Source organism: Balaenoptera acutorostrata, chromosome X (assembly GCF_949987535.1).
Source record: "Balaenoptera acutorostrata chromosome X, mBalAcu1.1, whole genome shotgun sequence".
Lineage (NCBI taxonomy): Eukaryota > Metazoa > Chordata > Mammalia > Artiodactyla > Balaenopteridae > Balaenoptera > Balaenoptera acutorostrata.
Window position 1 is genome coordinate 97112383 of NC_080085.1, and position 14379 is coordinate 97126761.

At 48.3% G+C, this 14379-nt stretch overlaps 1 protein-coding gene across 1 annotated transcript; it reads left to right on the top strand.

Moving 5' to 3' along the window:
• The first annotated feature begins 3359 nt into the window (after positions 1-3359).
• RTL9 (retrotransposon Gag like 9) lies at positions 3360-8080 on the top strand. Its single transcript, XM_007181286.3, has 2 exons — positions 3360-7418; positions 7964-8080. The coding sequence occupies exons 1-2, from the start codon at positions 3360-3362 to the stop codon at positions 8078-8080; spliced, it is 4176 nt and encodes a 1391-aa protein (XP_007181348.3).
• The last annotated feature ends 6299 nt before the right edge of the window (positions 8081-14379 follow it).

Below are 14379 nucleotides of genomic sequence, written 5' to 3' on the forward strand. Positions count from 1 at the left end.
CAGCCATTAGTTGGGGTGGGAAGAGGAAGGTGGCACTTGGAATGTTTCTAACCACTTGTCTGTTTACAAAGAGAGAAAATGATTCTTGAATCAGACTGACCCGGGTTCAAATCTGGGCTTTGCCATGTACTAGTTCTGTGACCTTGATCACAACTTCTCCAAGCCCCTCTCCCCATTTGTAAAAGAATATCTATCTATCTATCTATCTATCTATCTATCTATATATATAACTGATTCACTTTGCTGTACACCAGAAACTAACACAACATTGTAAATCAATTATACTTCAATAAAAAAAGAAAATTGAAAAAAAGAAAATGAAGGAAAAAAATTTCTAAAGCAAAAAACAAACAAACAAAAAGGGAATGGCGTCAGTGCCTACCTTGCAGGTGTTGCCACGAGGCGCAAAGGATATAAAGCAAGTGTAGTGCTTAGCCCGAGTGCCCAGGTATTGTTGGTTGCTAATTATTGTTGGTTGTTGGAGCATGGGGTGGCTTATAACGACCTGAATGCCTCCCCGCCAGCCCCTAGACTCTGAGTCCCTGGGGTACTTGAACTTCACCTAAAGGCTTTGCCCTATCCAGGGCTCAGGGACCACTTCTGCCCTTAGTATAGGGGTTTGAGGGCTCCTGATTCAGAAGGTTAGAGAGCTCTGGCAAACCTTCCTGTTAGTTCTACTCTGACCTTGTGCCCCAGTTCTAGAAAGCAGGCTGAAGCCCTGCTTCTATGAACAAGCCCTCACCTGGTATCCTTAAGATATCGGTGTGCTTTTCTTGCCAGCTGTCTGGACACCCTGGAGGCTCGCTGTTGAATTCCAGCCCTGTGGTAGAGTCACTGGTTGCCAGATTTCCCTCCGTGTCTCTGACACCGGGGCCAATTGGCTTTTTAATTGTCGCCATTGCTGGGCTCTCTTAAGCCCCACGGCCCATCCTTCCAAACCGTGGTTTCCCTGCACCCAAACGTCTTTGAACTCTCCTGCCACTGCTCCACTCAGCCTCCAGCCCCGGTTCCCTTCCCTCTAAGCCCTGCCTGCTCTTCCACGGCCCGCCGGTGGCAGTGCCTGGCTCCCAGGATGCCAGTGTCTGCTCAGCCGCAGAGGGAACATCTCATTTCCTGAGCTAGGACACTTTCGGTCTCATCTCTTTCTTTGTGTGACTCTCCTCTTTTCTTTGGGACGGCCAGAGGAGGGCAGAGAGAGCTGGTGCAGCTACTGGGGGCGAGGGGAAGCAGGGTGGAGTTGCATAGGCCAAGTGCTATGCACTTCTGGAGCTGCTGGAGGGCTGTCAAGTGAAAGGCGGCCAGAGGCAAATGTCAGAGCCTATATAGAGGCAGGAATCTGGGACCAGAGAGACAGAGCAAGCACTAGCAAGTCAGGAGCAGTGGGGCGGGTGGGCGGGCAGGCTGAGGGGGGCGTGGCAGGGGATAGCTAAGGGAGATTGCAGAGAACAGCTGCTGGTATTGGGTCTTACTTTAATGAACTGGCTGGGCATGGGGCATAAGTAAGTTGGCCAGACCAAAAGAGCTACACTCCCTCTCTTCTCCCTAACTGGTAAGGTAAGATCTTTCCGGCTTCTGCCTAGTGGGAAACTGTGGCGTGTTCAGGGATTTTTCTAAAGATGGGGGCGGGGGTGGTCATCTATCACTGCCCTTTTGACTCATCTTTCCCATTGCACCAATTATTAGAGTAACCAAGGTGCCAGCAGGAGGCCAGTATTTCTTTTACTAAAACCCCATCTCGGGGTTGTCCAGGCTGGAGATGGGGCGGGGTGCTGTCTTGGTAATGTGACTGAGTAAGAGGGAGAGAGGGCACACAAGGTGGATCATTATAGCACAGTGGAGAAGAGTAGGGGCCTCTGGAGTTGGGTGGACCCGTGAATCCAAGTGACTGCAGGCAAATTATTAAGCCTCTCTGGGCCTGAGTTTTCTCCTTTGTAAGATGAGGATAGGGTACTACCAAAATCTCTTAGTGTTGCTGTGAGGACCAAACGATGCATGTAAAGCGCCCAGCAGAGTGCTCGCCAGTCAGCGCACGCTCAAGAAATGTTGACTGTTGGCATTTCTGTTGCTAGTATTCTCAATATTATTATGCAGGCACACTGCACAAGATTGATGACTTCTGTGACATTGTCCCAAACGAGCAAGTGCTCCACTGGGGGTATGGGCAGGCTGTGGGGATGTATCAACATCGTGTAGTGTGCGTGTTGGTTTCCAAGCTCTGTGCCAAGAAGCCCCTTTGGGGGCTGCTTATGGGAGTGTGCCGGAGGGCTGAGGCTTTGGGATTGCCCACCCACATGTCGTCAGAGAAACTTGAAATCTGTTATTTGCTAGAGACTGGGCTTCAGTGAGCCATGATCTAGGACATCAGAGAGATAATTGAATGCGGCCTTAGGGATGCCAAAGGCTAGGCAACCCCGAGGAGGAGGCGATAGTCAAAGACAAACAGTTTTTACTGTCACAGTGCTCTTAGTCTAGCCCCAGCCCCAGTTAATCTGAGAAACCTGGTAAAATGGGAATAATGCTACTATCTCTTGTAAGATTCAAACGGGTAATGCTTGCACATCTCTGTGCACTATAGACAGTTTAAAGTTGTGTACAGTTGCCTAAAGTATAGTGCCTGGAACACACTAGGTGGGCAATAAGTGGTAGTAATAGTGATGATTTTTGTTATTAATAATAAAAATGATAATAAACAGGATTTTCAATTCATGGAATGATGTTCTCAACCATTGATCAGTTAAATGCCTTCCTTTTCCTGAGGAAGACATTCAGGGCCATCAGAGTAGTAAAATGGGGACTAAACCATTGGCAGGACTCAATGAGCCCAAGGAACTAATGATTATCCTGGGGCAAAGGGCGTTCTCATCCAGGCCTGCCAGTTCCTTGGCTGGCTTGCTAGTGCTGTGGTGGGAGAGAGCAGAGCTCTGGAACCTGCACTTTTCACAGTTTTCCAGCAGGTGGTGCTGCTGTTTCATTTGAACCAGGACCTCACGGGCTCTTGGCTGCTCTGAAGTTGCCCGCGTTTATAGCTTTTATAAACCGAGAGGGTGTGCTGTGTGACGGGGTGGGTTGGTTTGAAAAGGATAGGGGTGGAGAGGATATTTGCTCCAGCTTCAAATTTGTTTAATGTTGCACAGCTTCTTTAACTTGATAGGCCCATCTCCGATGCCACATAGCTGGCAACACATAAAAGAAGTCTCCATCGTGGATCATTTGTCTATTTCCCAATCTTCTTGATATTTGCTTTTGACTGCTAAACTTGTTTTCTGTTTACAGATTTTCTTGCCACGTGGGCTTCAGCAGGATCCCTGATATAATTGCTTTAGAGGTTCCCTCCACACTATCCTTTGGCCATGGCAGATATGTCAATACCCTTACATTCACTGCGATTCAGCAATGTGCTGACGGAGGAAAGTGTCGACCCCCAAAACAGGGAGACAACCTGCTCTGGAACAATGATAGAGAACAGAGCAGAGGTCCAAATTCTGCATTCTAGTGTCCAGCCTATGGTCTCAAGTTCAGCATCAGACCCTGGAGGGATGTCCACACAGCTGATGACATCCCCAGCCTTTGACACCATGGCCGTACCTCTAATGGGAGCAGCAAACTCTGGAACACTGTCCCCACCGCTAATGCCAGCCTCAGACTCTGGGACACTGTCCCCATTGTTAATGCCAGCTTCAGATTCAGAGGCACTGTCCCCATTGTTGATACCAACCTCAGACTCTGGGGTGCTGTCCCCATTGTTGATACCAACCTCAGATTCTGGAACACTGTCCCCATTGCTGTCCACTTCAGAGTATGGATTAATGTCCCCAGGGCTGATGACAATTCCTGAGTTTGGAACAATGTCCACAGCACTAATGGCAACACCAGATTCTGCAGAAATATCACCACTGGCAATGCCAGCTCCATCCTCTGAAGCGGTGTCCACACCATTGATGCTAGCCCCAGATCCTGGAGAGATCTCCCCACTCCTAATGCCAGATGTGAACCCCGGAGTGATGTCCCCACAGCCAATGCCAGCTCCAGGCTCTGAAGGAATGTCACCATTGCAAATTACAGACGAAGACACTGAAGCAATGTCTAAAGTGCTAATGACTGCCCTGGCCTCTGGAGAGATCTCTTCACTGCTCATGTCAGGCACAGACTCTGAAGCGATCTCCTCACTGATAATGTCAGCCCTAACTTCTGGAGCAACGTCCACCCAGCCAACGAGCACCCAAGACTCCGGGGAAATGTCCACCCAGCTAATGTCAGGCTCAGACTCTGGAGTAGTGTCTTCACCACTAATGACAGCTCCGGGCTCTGGAGCAATGTCCTCACTGCTCCTGTCAGTCCCTGATGCTGGAGAAATGCCCACATTGCCAAAGCCAGCCCCAGACGCTGAAGCAATGTCCCCACTGGTAATGATGGCCCTAACCTCTGGCGGGATGCCCACCCAGCTGATGCCAGCCCAAGGCTCTGGAGTGATGTCCTCACGGTTAACACAAAATCTCGGCTCTCAAGTTGTGTCTAGTCCGCCAATGAGAGCAACAGCCTCCGGGGGGATGTCCACACCGCCAGTGAGAGCCCCAGAGCCTGGAGCAAGGTTGACACCGAGAATGAGAGCCCCAGCCTCTGGAAGTGTGTCCACGTTGCTAAAGACAGTCCCAGACTCTGCAGCACTGTCCACCCCGCTGATGACGGTTGCAACCTCTGGAGCAAAGTCCACAGAGCAAATGTCAACCGCAGCCTCTAGAGCAATGTCCACGCAGTTAGCAATGGCTAGAGCTTCTGGAGCCATGTCCGTGGGCTTTATGAGAGTCCCAGCCAATGGGGCGATGTCCACACTGCGAATGAGAGCCCCAGCCTCTGGAACAATGTCCACACTGCCGAGTACAGCCCCAGTCTCTGAAACAATGTCTATGCTACAGATGACAGCCTCAGCCTCTGGGTCAGTGTCCACACCGCGAATGAGGGCGCCTGTCTCTGGAGCAATGTCTGTGTCACAGAGGAGAGCCACAGCCTCGGGAGTGACAGCTGTACCACAAATGAGAGCCTCTGGAGCCATGTCCACCCCACGGATGACAGCCAAAGCCTCTGGATCCATGTCTACACTGTTAATGAGAGACACGGCCTCAGCAGTGATGTCCGTGCCACAGATGAGAGCTATGGCCTCGGGAGCATTGTCCAAGCCACTAACAACATCCAAAGCCGCAGAAGCAATGTTCATGCAGCAAATGACAACTGCAGCTTCTGGAGAGATCTCCACAATGCTAATGAGAGACACAGCTTCTGGAGCCGTGTCCATGCCGCAGATGACAGACACTGCCTCTGCAGCGATGTCCACACCGCTAATGAGAGCCCCAGCCTCTGGCGACATGTCCATACCACAAATGACAGCCGCAGCCCCTGGAACTATGTCCATGCCTCTAATGAGAGCCCCAGGCCCTGGAGCCATGCCCATGGCGCTAATGAGATCCACAGCCTCTGGAAAGATGCCCAGTCAGCCAATGAGCGCCCAAGACTTTGGGGGGATGTCCATGTCGCTCAGGAGACCCATGACCTCTGGAGGGATGTCCCTACTGCAGACTCAAGCCCCAGCCTCTGAATTGATGTCCACACCAAAAATGAGAGCCCCAGCCTTTGGGGCGGTGTCCGCACCACTGATGAGAGCCTCGGACCCTGCAGAGATGCCCACACAGCTAACAAGAGCTTCATCCTCTGGAGAGACGTCCCCAGCACTAACGAGACCCCCAGCTTCTGGAGAAGTAGCCACGCCTCTGAGAGCCCCAGCTTATGGAGCAATGTCTACTCCGCAAAAGACAGCCACAGCCTCTGGAATGATGTCCAAGCCACAAATGAGGGCTCCAGTCTCTGGAGAGCTATCTACATCGTTAATGAGATCCACAGCCTCTGGAGTGAGGTCCGTGCCTCAAATGACAGCCGCGGCCTCTGGAGGGGTGTCCTTGCCACTGATGAGAGCCCCAGCCTCCAGGGCAACATCCACTACGCAGATGATGCCCACAGCTTCTGGAGAGATGTGCATGCTATCAGTGCGAGCCCCTGCCTCGGGAGTGATGTCCCCGCCACTATTAAGGGCTCCAGTGTCTGGAATTATGTCCACACCACTAAGGAGACCCTCAGCCTCTGAAGCTGTGTCCACAGAGTTAATGAGAGCTCCAGCCTCTGGAAAGATGTCCACCACACAAACAACAGCTGTGACCTCTGGAGGGATGTCCAAGCCATTCATTAGAGCCACGGCCTCTGGAACAATGCCCATGCCATTGATGTCAGCCATGGCTTCTGGAGAGATGTCTATGCCGCTGATGAAAAGCATGGCCTCTGGGGCAACGTCCACACTGCAAAAAAGAGTTTTGAGTTCTGGACCTACTTCCTTGCCACAAATGACATACGCAACCTCCGGGGGGATGCCTGCATCACCGATGAGAGCCTCAGCTTCTGGAGCAACGTCCGTATCGCTTATGAGAGCCTCGGCTTCTGGAATGATGTCCATGCCACTTCTGAGAGCCACAGCCTCTGGGGGGATGTCCATGCCACAGATGGCGGCCACGGCCTCTAGAGGGGTATCCATGCCGCTAATGAGGGCTCCAGTCCCGGGAGCCACGTCCACACCACAAATGGCAACCACAGCCTCTGGAATGATGTCCACTCTGGAAATCAAAGCCACAGACTCTGGGGAAACATCTGCCTCTCACATCAACGTCAGAGACTCTGGATCAAAGTCCACACCACACGTGACTGCCACGACCCCTGAAACAATGAACCAACCGCCAGAGGAAGTCCCATCTTTTGGCATGCTGACCCCAGCACTCTGTTACCTCTTAGCAGAACAGGAAGCAGCCCGGGGTTCATGCTCTGTGGAGGAGGAGATGGAGATTGATGAGGAGAAGCAAATGAAGGGATTTTTGAATGATTCAGAGAAAATGGCCTTTCTGGTGTCTCTTCATCTGGGGGCAGCAGAGAGGTGGTCCATCTTGCAGATGGAGGTAGGAAACCCCCTCTCCAATGAAGATAAATCTTTCCTGAGCAGATCCCAGGGCTTATATGACTCCCTATCTGAAATAGACATCCTCAGTGCCGTTCTTTGCCATCCCAAGCAGGGCCAGAAGTCAGTCAGGCAGTATGCCACTGATTTCCTCCTGCTGGCCCGGCATTTGTCTTGGTCTGATGCCATTCTGCGGACCAGGTTTCTGGAAGGACTCTCGGAAGCTGTTGCCACCAAAATGGGCCGGATCTTCCTGAAGGTGGCCGGCAGCCTAAAGGAGCTAATAGACAGGTCTCTCTATACCGAGTGCCAGCTGGCTGGAGAGAAGGATTCCCCGGGCAGCTCAAGCCAGGTTCTGCCGTCAGCCTGTAAGCGGAATAACGAGGAGGCAATGGAGAATGAACTGAACTCTCCACAGCAGACCGAGGAGGTAATGATGGGGAAACACACTCAAGGTTTCTGAATAGAAAAATGAGGTAATGATGGCAAAGTCACCCTGCTCCTTTGAGTAGCCTAAGGAAGAGGCTGGGAGAGGCATTGAGCTCCTAGACCCTAACCCCCAACCTAGAGTTTCATCAGCGGGCCTGGCTATGTACTTATTTTGGGTGTATTAACCACTTTGAGGAGGCATGCCCTACCCAAGATACGGAGGGCCTGGGATGGTTAAAGGTCTAAGTCTTCTGATTCTGAGGGAAATGGCTGGGCTCAGTCCCAACTCTGTGCTTATTCCAGGTCCAATTCTAAAAGAGGGATCACGTTTTGGCGACTGGGTCCCACCTACAGCCACAGGTGTTATAGGCCCAGGTCACTAGGGAATTTGGCCAGTCTAGTCCTCGATCACACTTTATACAAATAAGGTACATTAGCCAAGTTGCTTGACCTGCTAAGTTACTGAAATTATCCAGGCAGAACCCCACTCGTCATAGTAAGCATGGCCCTTACCTCTGCCATTTTTTGTTTTTTTCTCACTCCCAGCACCAGCATGTTCCCAAACGCTGTTACTACCTGAAAGAGCATGGAGACCCTCAAGAGGGTCTGCACGACCACCTTCGACAGAGCACAGGCCATCAGAAGGCCCCCACTAACAAGTAATGCTACCTGGACTCTTCTCCTGTGATATCCAGCTTGGCTGCTAACTTGAGGACTTGTTCCTGGACCCATTCCATTCAATTACGTCATTAAACCTTGTGGCCTTCCCCCTTCAGCATCCCCCTCCAGGCGCATCCCACCCTATCTCCCACTTGGCTGACTTGACCTTCTCTTTCACCCCACATGCCTTTGACCTGCCCCAAAAATCAGAGCGTGGACTTCAAGAGTGTTTGGTGTATGAGGTTCTGAACTCCCATTACCATCGAGGCCAGTCCTAGTTCCTGGTCCAGGGAGAAGTCTAGGCAGGAGAAACCGTGTCCTACCTCAAAAACACCTTAGAATGTCTTGCCACATGTCATGAGGCAAACTTGAGGAAGCCCTGGTCCCATTTCACCTGGCAGGGGAGCCTATAAGGAGAGTGAAGCCCACTCCAATACCATCCTTTTCATCCAGTAGACTTGTCCCTATATGTCCCAACTCATAGCACCTAAGACGGGTCTCCAGGGCCCTTGCCCTGTTTATAGTCTCCATCCTGAACCATTCGTTTTGACCCATAGTAGTAATCTTAGTAATGGCTAACATTTATTGATTATGTGTTGTGTGACAGTTACTGGGCTAAACTCTTGACAAGCATCATCTCACTACATTCTTACCATAACCCGACTTGTTGTGTTGTCAACTTCTTACATCTTGATCTATTGTCGGTGGCTGTTGTCTTGTCCCTCAGTGTCAAATCTCTAGCTCTGACCTTTGGGTGACCCCTCAGTTGTTAATTGCCCTCACTCCCCCTTGGCTATTGTGCTTTGTGGCCAGCCCTCTTGATAAAGATCTTGGTCTTTAAACAGACATAGATAGAGCGTAATATGAGCAGTGTTTACCTTCAGGTGGTGGGATTATGGGTGTTTTAATTTTCTTCTTTCTACTTCTCTGTACTTTCCAGATTCTCTACAGTAAGCATGTATTACATTTGTAATCATAAAAGTAAATAAAGTCCATTTACGAAAAGAAAAAAAAAAGAAGAATTAACTGTGGCTAACAGAATTTGATTTATTGAGTCCTTCATTCAATCAATATTTATTATCTAACATGTGCCAGCCACTGTTTTGGGGACAGACAGATAAGAACCTTGATCAAATGAAAACTTCATTCCAGTGGAAGAGGGAGACAGACAATAAGCAAGAAAACGCATACCTAAGATAGGTTGAAATCATGGTGAAGGCTATAAAGACAAGAAATAATAATGGGGAATTTGATACTAACAGAGCCGTTTTATTTATTCAATAATAGTCCATGTAATTGGTTTACTCAAAGACCTTTTAAAAACAGTAGGAGTGACATGATTAGAAACATATTTTAGAAAGCTAACTTGGCAACAGTTTGGATGCAGGATAGGGAAAGGGTCAGAGTGCAGGTACGAGCCCCCTACTGCAATGGTACAGGTGACTGACTCATCAGATGACTCAATCTAGGGCCAGGGCAGTGGGGATGGAAAGAGAAGGACAGAGACGAAATTCTTTCTGAGGATTCAAGTCCGCTGCTCCATTACCCTAAACACTGGGTCTGATTCCAGGAAGAGGAAAATGATTCTCAGAAAAAACAAAGATTAGCAGACAAATTGGCAGCCCCATGGTGCTAGAGATAAGAATCTGGCTCTTTGGGCTGCCTGAGGACGCATCAATCACCAGTACTGGTGCCTCGGGGGAAAAAGAGTGTGCCATTGGTTGGGAAAACCAAATTCTAGGTAGTAGGCCTCTGGGGACCCAGTTTTCCCCTCTTCTCTGACCCTGTTGGCTCACACCTGGTCCAGTCCAGACCCGTGCGGACTTCTGATCTCCCTGTTCAGCCAGAGTTGCTCTTAGCTCAGGAGGGTGTTGTTGACTTTACTCTCTACTGAAAAAGAAATTGATGATACAGAATCACAATCTGAGTCTAGAAAATATATATGGGAAGGAAAATGTCTTAAAAATGAAGCTAATTTTCTGATAACCACAATAATGGAGAACCATCGCAATTCTTTGCTTTATTTCTCTCCCCAGTCATTTTTCTTTCCTTTGCTTTTGCCTTTCCTCTCCTTTAAGCTAACGTCACTAGAGATAAATGGAATCAATGGAGCCCAATCACACCCTGCCAGTGCCCTGTCCCTGCTCCTCTACCCACCTCAAAGTTATAATTAGAAATGACCACTCAGCATCTACATGGAGCTGGCTATCATACGCCCAAGTACTCAAGACAATTTCATCTGCTGTAAAATGGTGTTTCAAGTTTCTTCAGGCCCCACTGGCCCATGGGTAAAAATAAGGTCCCATAAGCAGTAAAAACTCGGATGTCACTGACCCTGTGCCCACCTGTGTTACAGGACCTCAGCCCCTTGAAGGTTTCCTCCTCTTATTTGTGAAAGACCCCGGCAGTCTCCCATATTCTGACAGTCCTCTCCTGTTCGTCCATTCCTACCCTGCCTCGGTGGAGGTTGGCTGCCCACATGGCTAGTGAGGGCAGCCGCTCCGCCCCGCCCCGGCTGCTGGTGGGTGCCTCTGGCTGTGGGAACACGGAGGCCCCTGAAGGGGTGGGACGAGGATTCTGCAAATCCACAAAGGGCCTAAACGTTGCTGTCTTCCCTTCAGCTTTGACTGAAGCCACTGATGGGTTCACCGGAGTTGGGGGTCGGGGTGATAATTCCCCTCCTCATACCGTGCCACACTTTGTCACCTGGACACCGAAACCACATTGCTTCTACCCTGTACCTCAGTGAGGCCCACGTGAGAAGAGGGGCTTCAGTTTCTTCCTGCAGCAAACTCTCCCCTGCTGCCCCTGCCCCCATTGCCCTGGCTCAGACTCAGTTCCTGTGTCTGGAGAACAAAAGCCAATAAGTCCTCCATTTGGACCCCACTTTCAGCCCCTATTTCCGTATCTCTAGCCCTGCCCCTTAAGGCACTGGAAGTCCGCAGATCTCATCAAAACCATTATCCTCCAGGTGAATAGATGCCAGGGACTCTCTCCAAACGCCCAGTTCTAGGGCCCAGGTGGAGAGCAAATGTCACCCTGGCCTGGTCCTCTCTCCTTCTGCCATTCTCTCCCCCATCACCTGGTCTCTGTCTCTGCCCTTCAGGGACCAATAGTGTATAGAAACTTCTCCTGAAGATCACTGCCTCCATGAAAGTATAGGCTCGGGCTGTCATTGAATGACTGATGCCTCAGACAGTTTCCAAACATTTCTGAGTCTCACATTGGGATCACCTGAGATCTTATTACCCTTAAACCTAAGCTTGGTCCTGAGGAGGTTGGGAAGTGGGTGGGATAGGGCTAGTTGGGACATATTCAGCATCCAGTCTCTTCAGGGGTGCTATTTAAACTGTGGGGGAAGATGTAAAAGTAAATCCTTGGCTGAAGACTGGCATAAGCCACAGTTTAATATTGCCATCTGTGGAGCATTTGTCAGGAGTCCAAGCTCTGGACTAACTGCTTCATCTGGATTATCCTATGTAATCTTCAAAATGACCATGTGAAGTGGGTGCTCTCATTGATCCTATTTTATTTTATTCTTTTACCAAGAATCTCCGGCACAGAGAAGTTAAATAACTTCTAAAGGCTAAAAATGAGCAGAGCTGGGATTTGAACACATGCAGTCTGACCCCAGAGCCCCCATATGCAACCACTCCACTATATAGGCATGGCTTCATTACTCAGAGCCAGATGGCCACTGTGAAGACTTACCCTGTTACCCTGAACAAATTTGCTGCCCAATAGCAGCCAACATTTGAAGCCCATAAAGTCTGAGGCCTGAGCAAAAATGGCCCTGCTTTCCCCCTTCCCTATCTTAGATCCAGATGTGAATCCTCCTGGGAGTATTTGGAAAAAGTCTTTAATATTCAAGGAAAAGAATCAATCATTGTGGGATGCTACTGAACTCAGGGGGTTCTGCCCAGGGGCTAGCTGCAGCCGCAAAGTAGAACAACCTCTGTTCTAGGCTCTAGCCAGAGAAGGAAGGTAAGATTCTCCCTTGGGCATCTTCCCACAGAGAAAAAAAAATGCATCTTGGGCCCGAGCATCTCTGAAAGTGGAAGGGATTTTTGTGGTTACACCAAGAGCTGGCTATTCTTTCTCAATGCTTATTTCCCCCTCTTTGTCACTCTTCTCTCAAGAAAGAGGGGAAGTGGGTAAGGAAGGAAGACGATCAATCATTTAGATACTCCATGCCCCTGCCTTCCAGTGCCATCCTCTTCTGCCTTCTGCTACCCCTGCCTTGGAAAGCGATCCTAGATCTAACACTGGTGTGAGTGCACACATTAAAAAGCACCATCTCCTCCACCCCTCAACCCCCTTCCCCAATGGGTGAACTAGATCTTTGTTGGTGATCCCTTTGTAGTATACAGATGTTGTATACATCTGTATACAGATGTTGAGTTATGATGTTGTACACCTGAAACTTATGTAATGCTATATACCAATTTTACCTCAATTTTTTTTTTACCTCAATTTTAAAAAAGGGTCCATATAAATCAGAGTATATTTAAAGTATTCTAGAGGCATTGCTGATACAAAATAAAAGTATTCACATTAAAAAAAAAGGCACCAGACACTTCCGGTTTAAGCAACTTGGTAGGGATAAACTGGAGTAGCTGCTCCCATGATAAACTCCAAGAAATGCTGGATAAAGTGTGGGGGGAAATTCACAGCTGGGCCTGAAATAAAGAAAGGAAAATCCCCAGGGGCAAAAAACAAAGAGGGATCTTAATGGCAGACCAATAAGCTCTGGTGTCCTCCAAGGGGAATGTGGTGGAGCCAGAAGAGATATAGGCTAGCCGACAATAGAATATTTACATAGCACTTGAGCAGCAAAACTGTGCACTTCTAATTCTATACACTGCTCAACTATCACTCGAGAGTCAGTATGAAATGCAGACATTTTCCAAGAAAGACTGAGTCAATTCACCATTCATATGAAACGTGCTGCCCTTAGAGCTGGGCTGGGCTTGGGGAAGCCGGCAAGATTTAAAAAGAAAAAAAAAAAACTCTTACGCTTTGACAACCTTTGCTGAGAATTTTACTGGTCTAAGCACTGATGTATAAATGGGTACTGGACAGAGTGACCCTGGCTTTCCCACAATATCCTCTAGTATCTTTTTTTTTTTTTTTTTTTTTTTTTTGGCTGTGTTGGGTCTTTGTTTCTGTGCGAGGGCTTTCTCTAGTTGCGGCAAGCGGGGGCCACTCTTCGTTGCAGTGCGCAGGCCTCTCACCATCGCGGCCTCTCTTGTTGCGGAGCACAGGCTGCAGACGCGCAGGCTCAGCAGTTGTGGCTCACGGGCCCAGTTGCTCCGCGGCATGTGGGATCTTCCCAGACCAGGGCTCGAACCCGTGTCCCCTGCATTGGCAGGCAGATTCTCAACCACTGCGCCACCAGGGAAGCCCTAGTATCTTTTTCTTTAATGTATTATTTTTTTGGTCAGAGCTTTATTGAGCTATAATTCACACACCAATAATTTGCCCATTTAAAGTGTGCAATTCAAATTTTTTCTAGTATATTTTCTAGTATATTCACATAGTTGTGCAACCATAATCACAATCTAATTTTATTTTATTTTATATTTTACCACAATCTAATTTTAGAACATTTTCATCACCTCAAAAAGAAACCCTGTATGCTTTAAGCAGTCACTCCTCATTCCCCCTGCCCCCCAGCTCCTGGAAACCAGTAATCTATTTTCTGTATCTATAGTTTTACCTATTCTGGACTTTTTCTACAAGTGGGACCACATGTTAGTCAGAATGGCACATCTGATATCTCCATTTTCACACATTCTTGAAGAAAATAAAAATACACTAGACCCATACATTGTCAATGCTTTATTTTGGGTGGATCATTTTTGTACTTGTTACCATGGTTTGCTTTTCCTGTTTCAGACAAATGGAAGTATGAAAGAAGCTTATCTTTTCTTTACTTCCTGACAGTTAATAATACCTGAATAGGGTAGGTAGCAATTGGACACAGATTACACATGTTCCACAGAGTTTTGGATCATAATATAAAAAGCATTTCCTTCATGAAAATATACTGTGGATTCCATTAAATGTGATTGCTCTGTGTAAATTTGCAAGTGGTGCAATTAGATACTTCTACATCCTCTATGAATTAAAGTTTTAATTTTCATATATGTTATCTATAAATGAGAATTAAGAAATATGCACCACCCTATGCCACGCCCATGCCCTTCAACTATTTAAATGGCTATATTGGAATTCAGGGACATTAATTTGCTTTAAGAAAAGAGAAAGTAAAAAAGTATTATTAAGGCATACGACTTTAC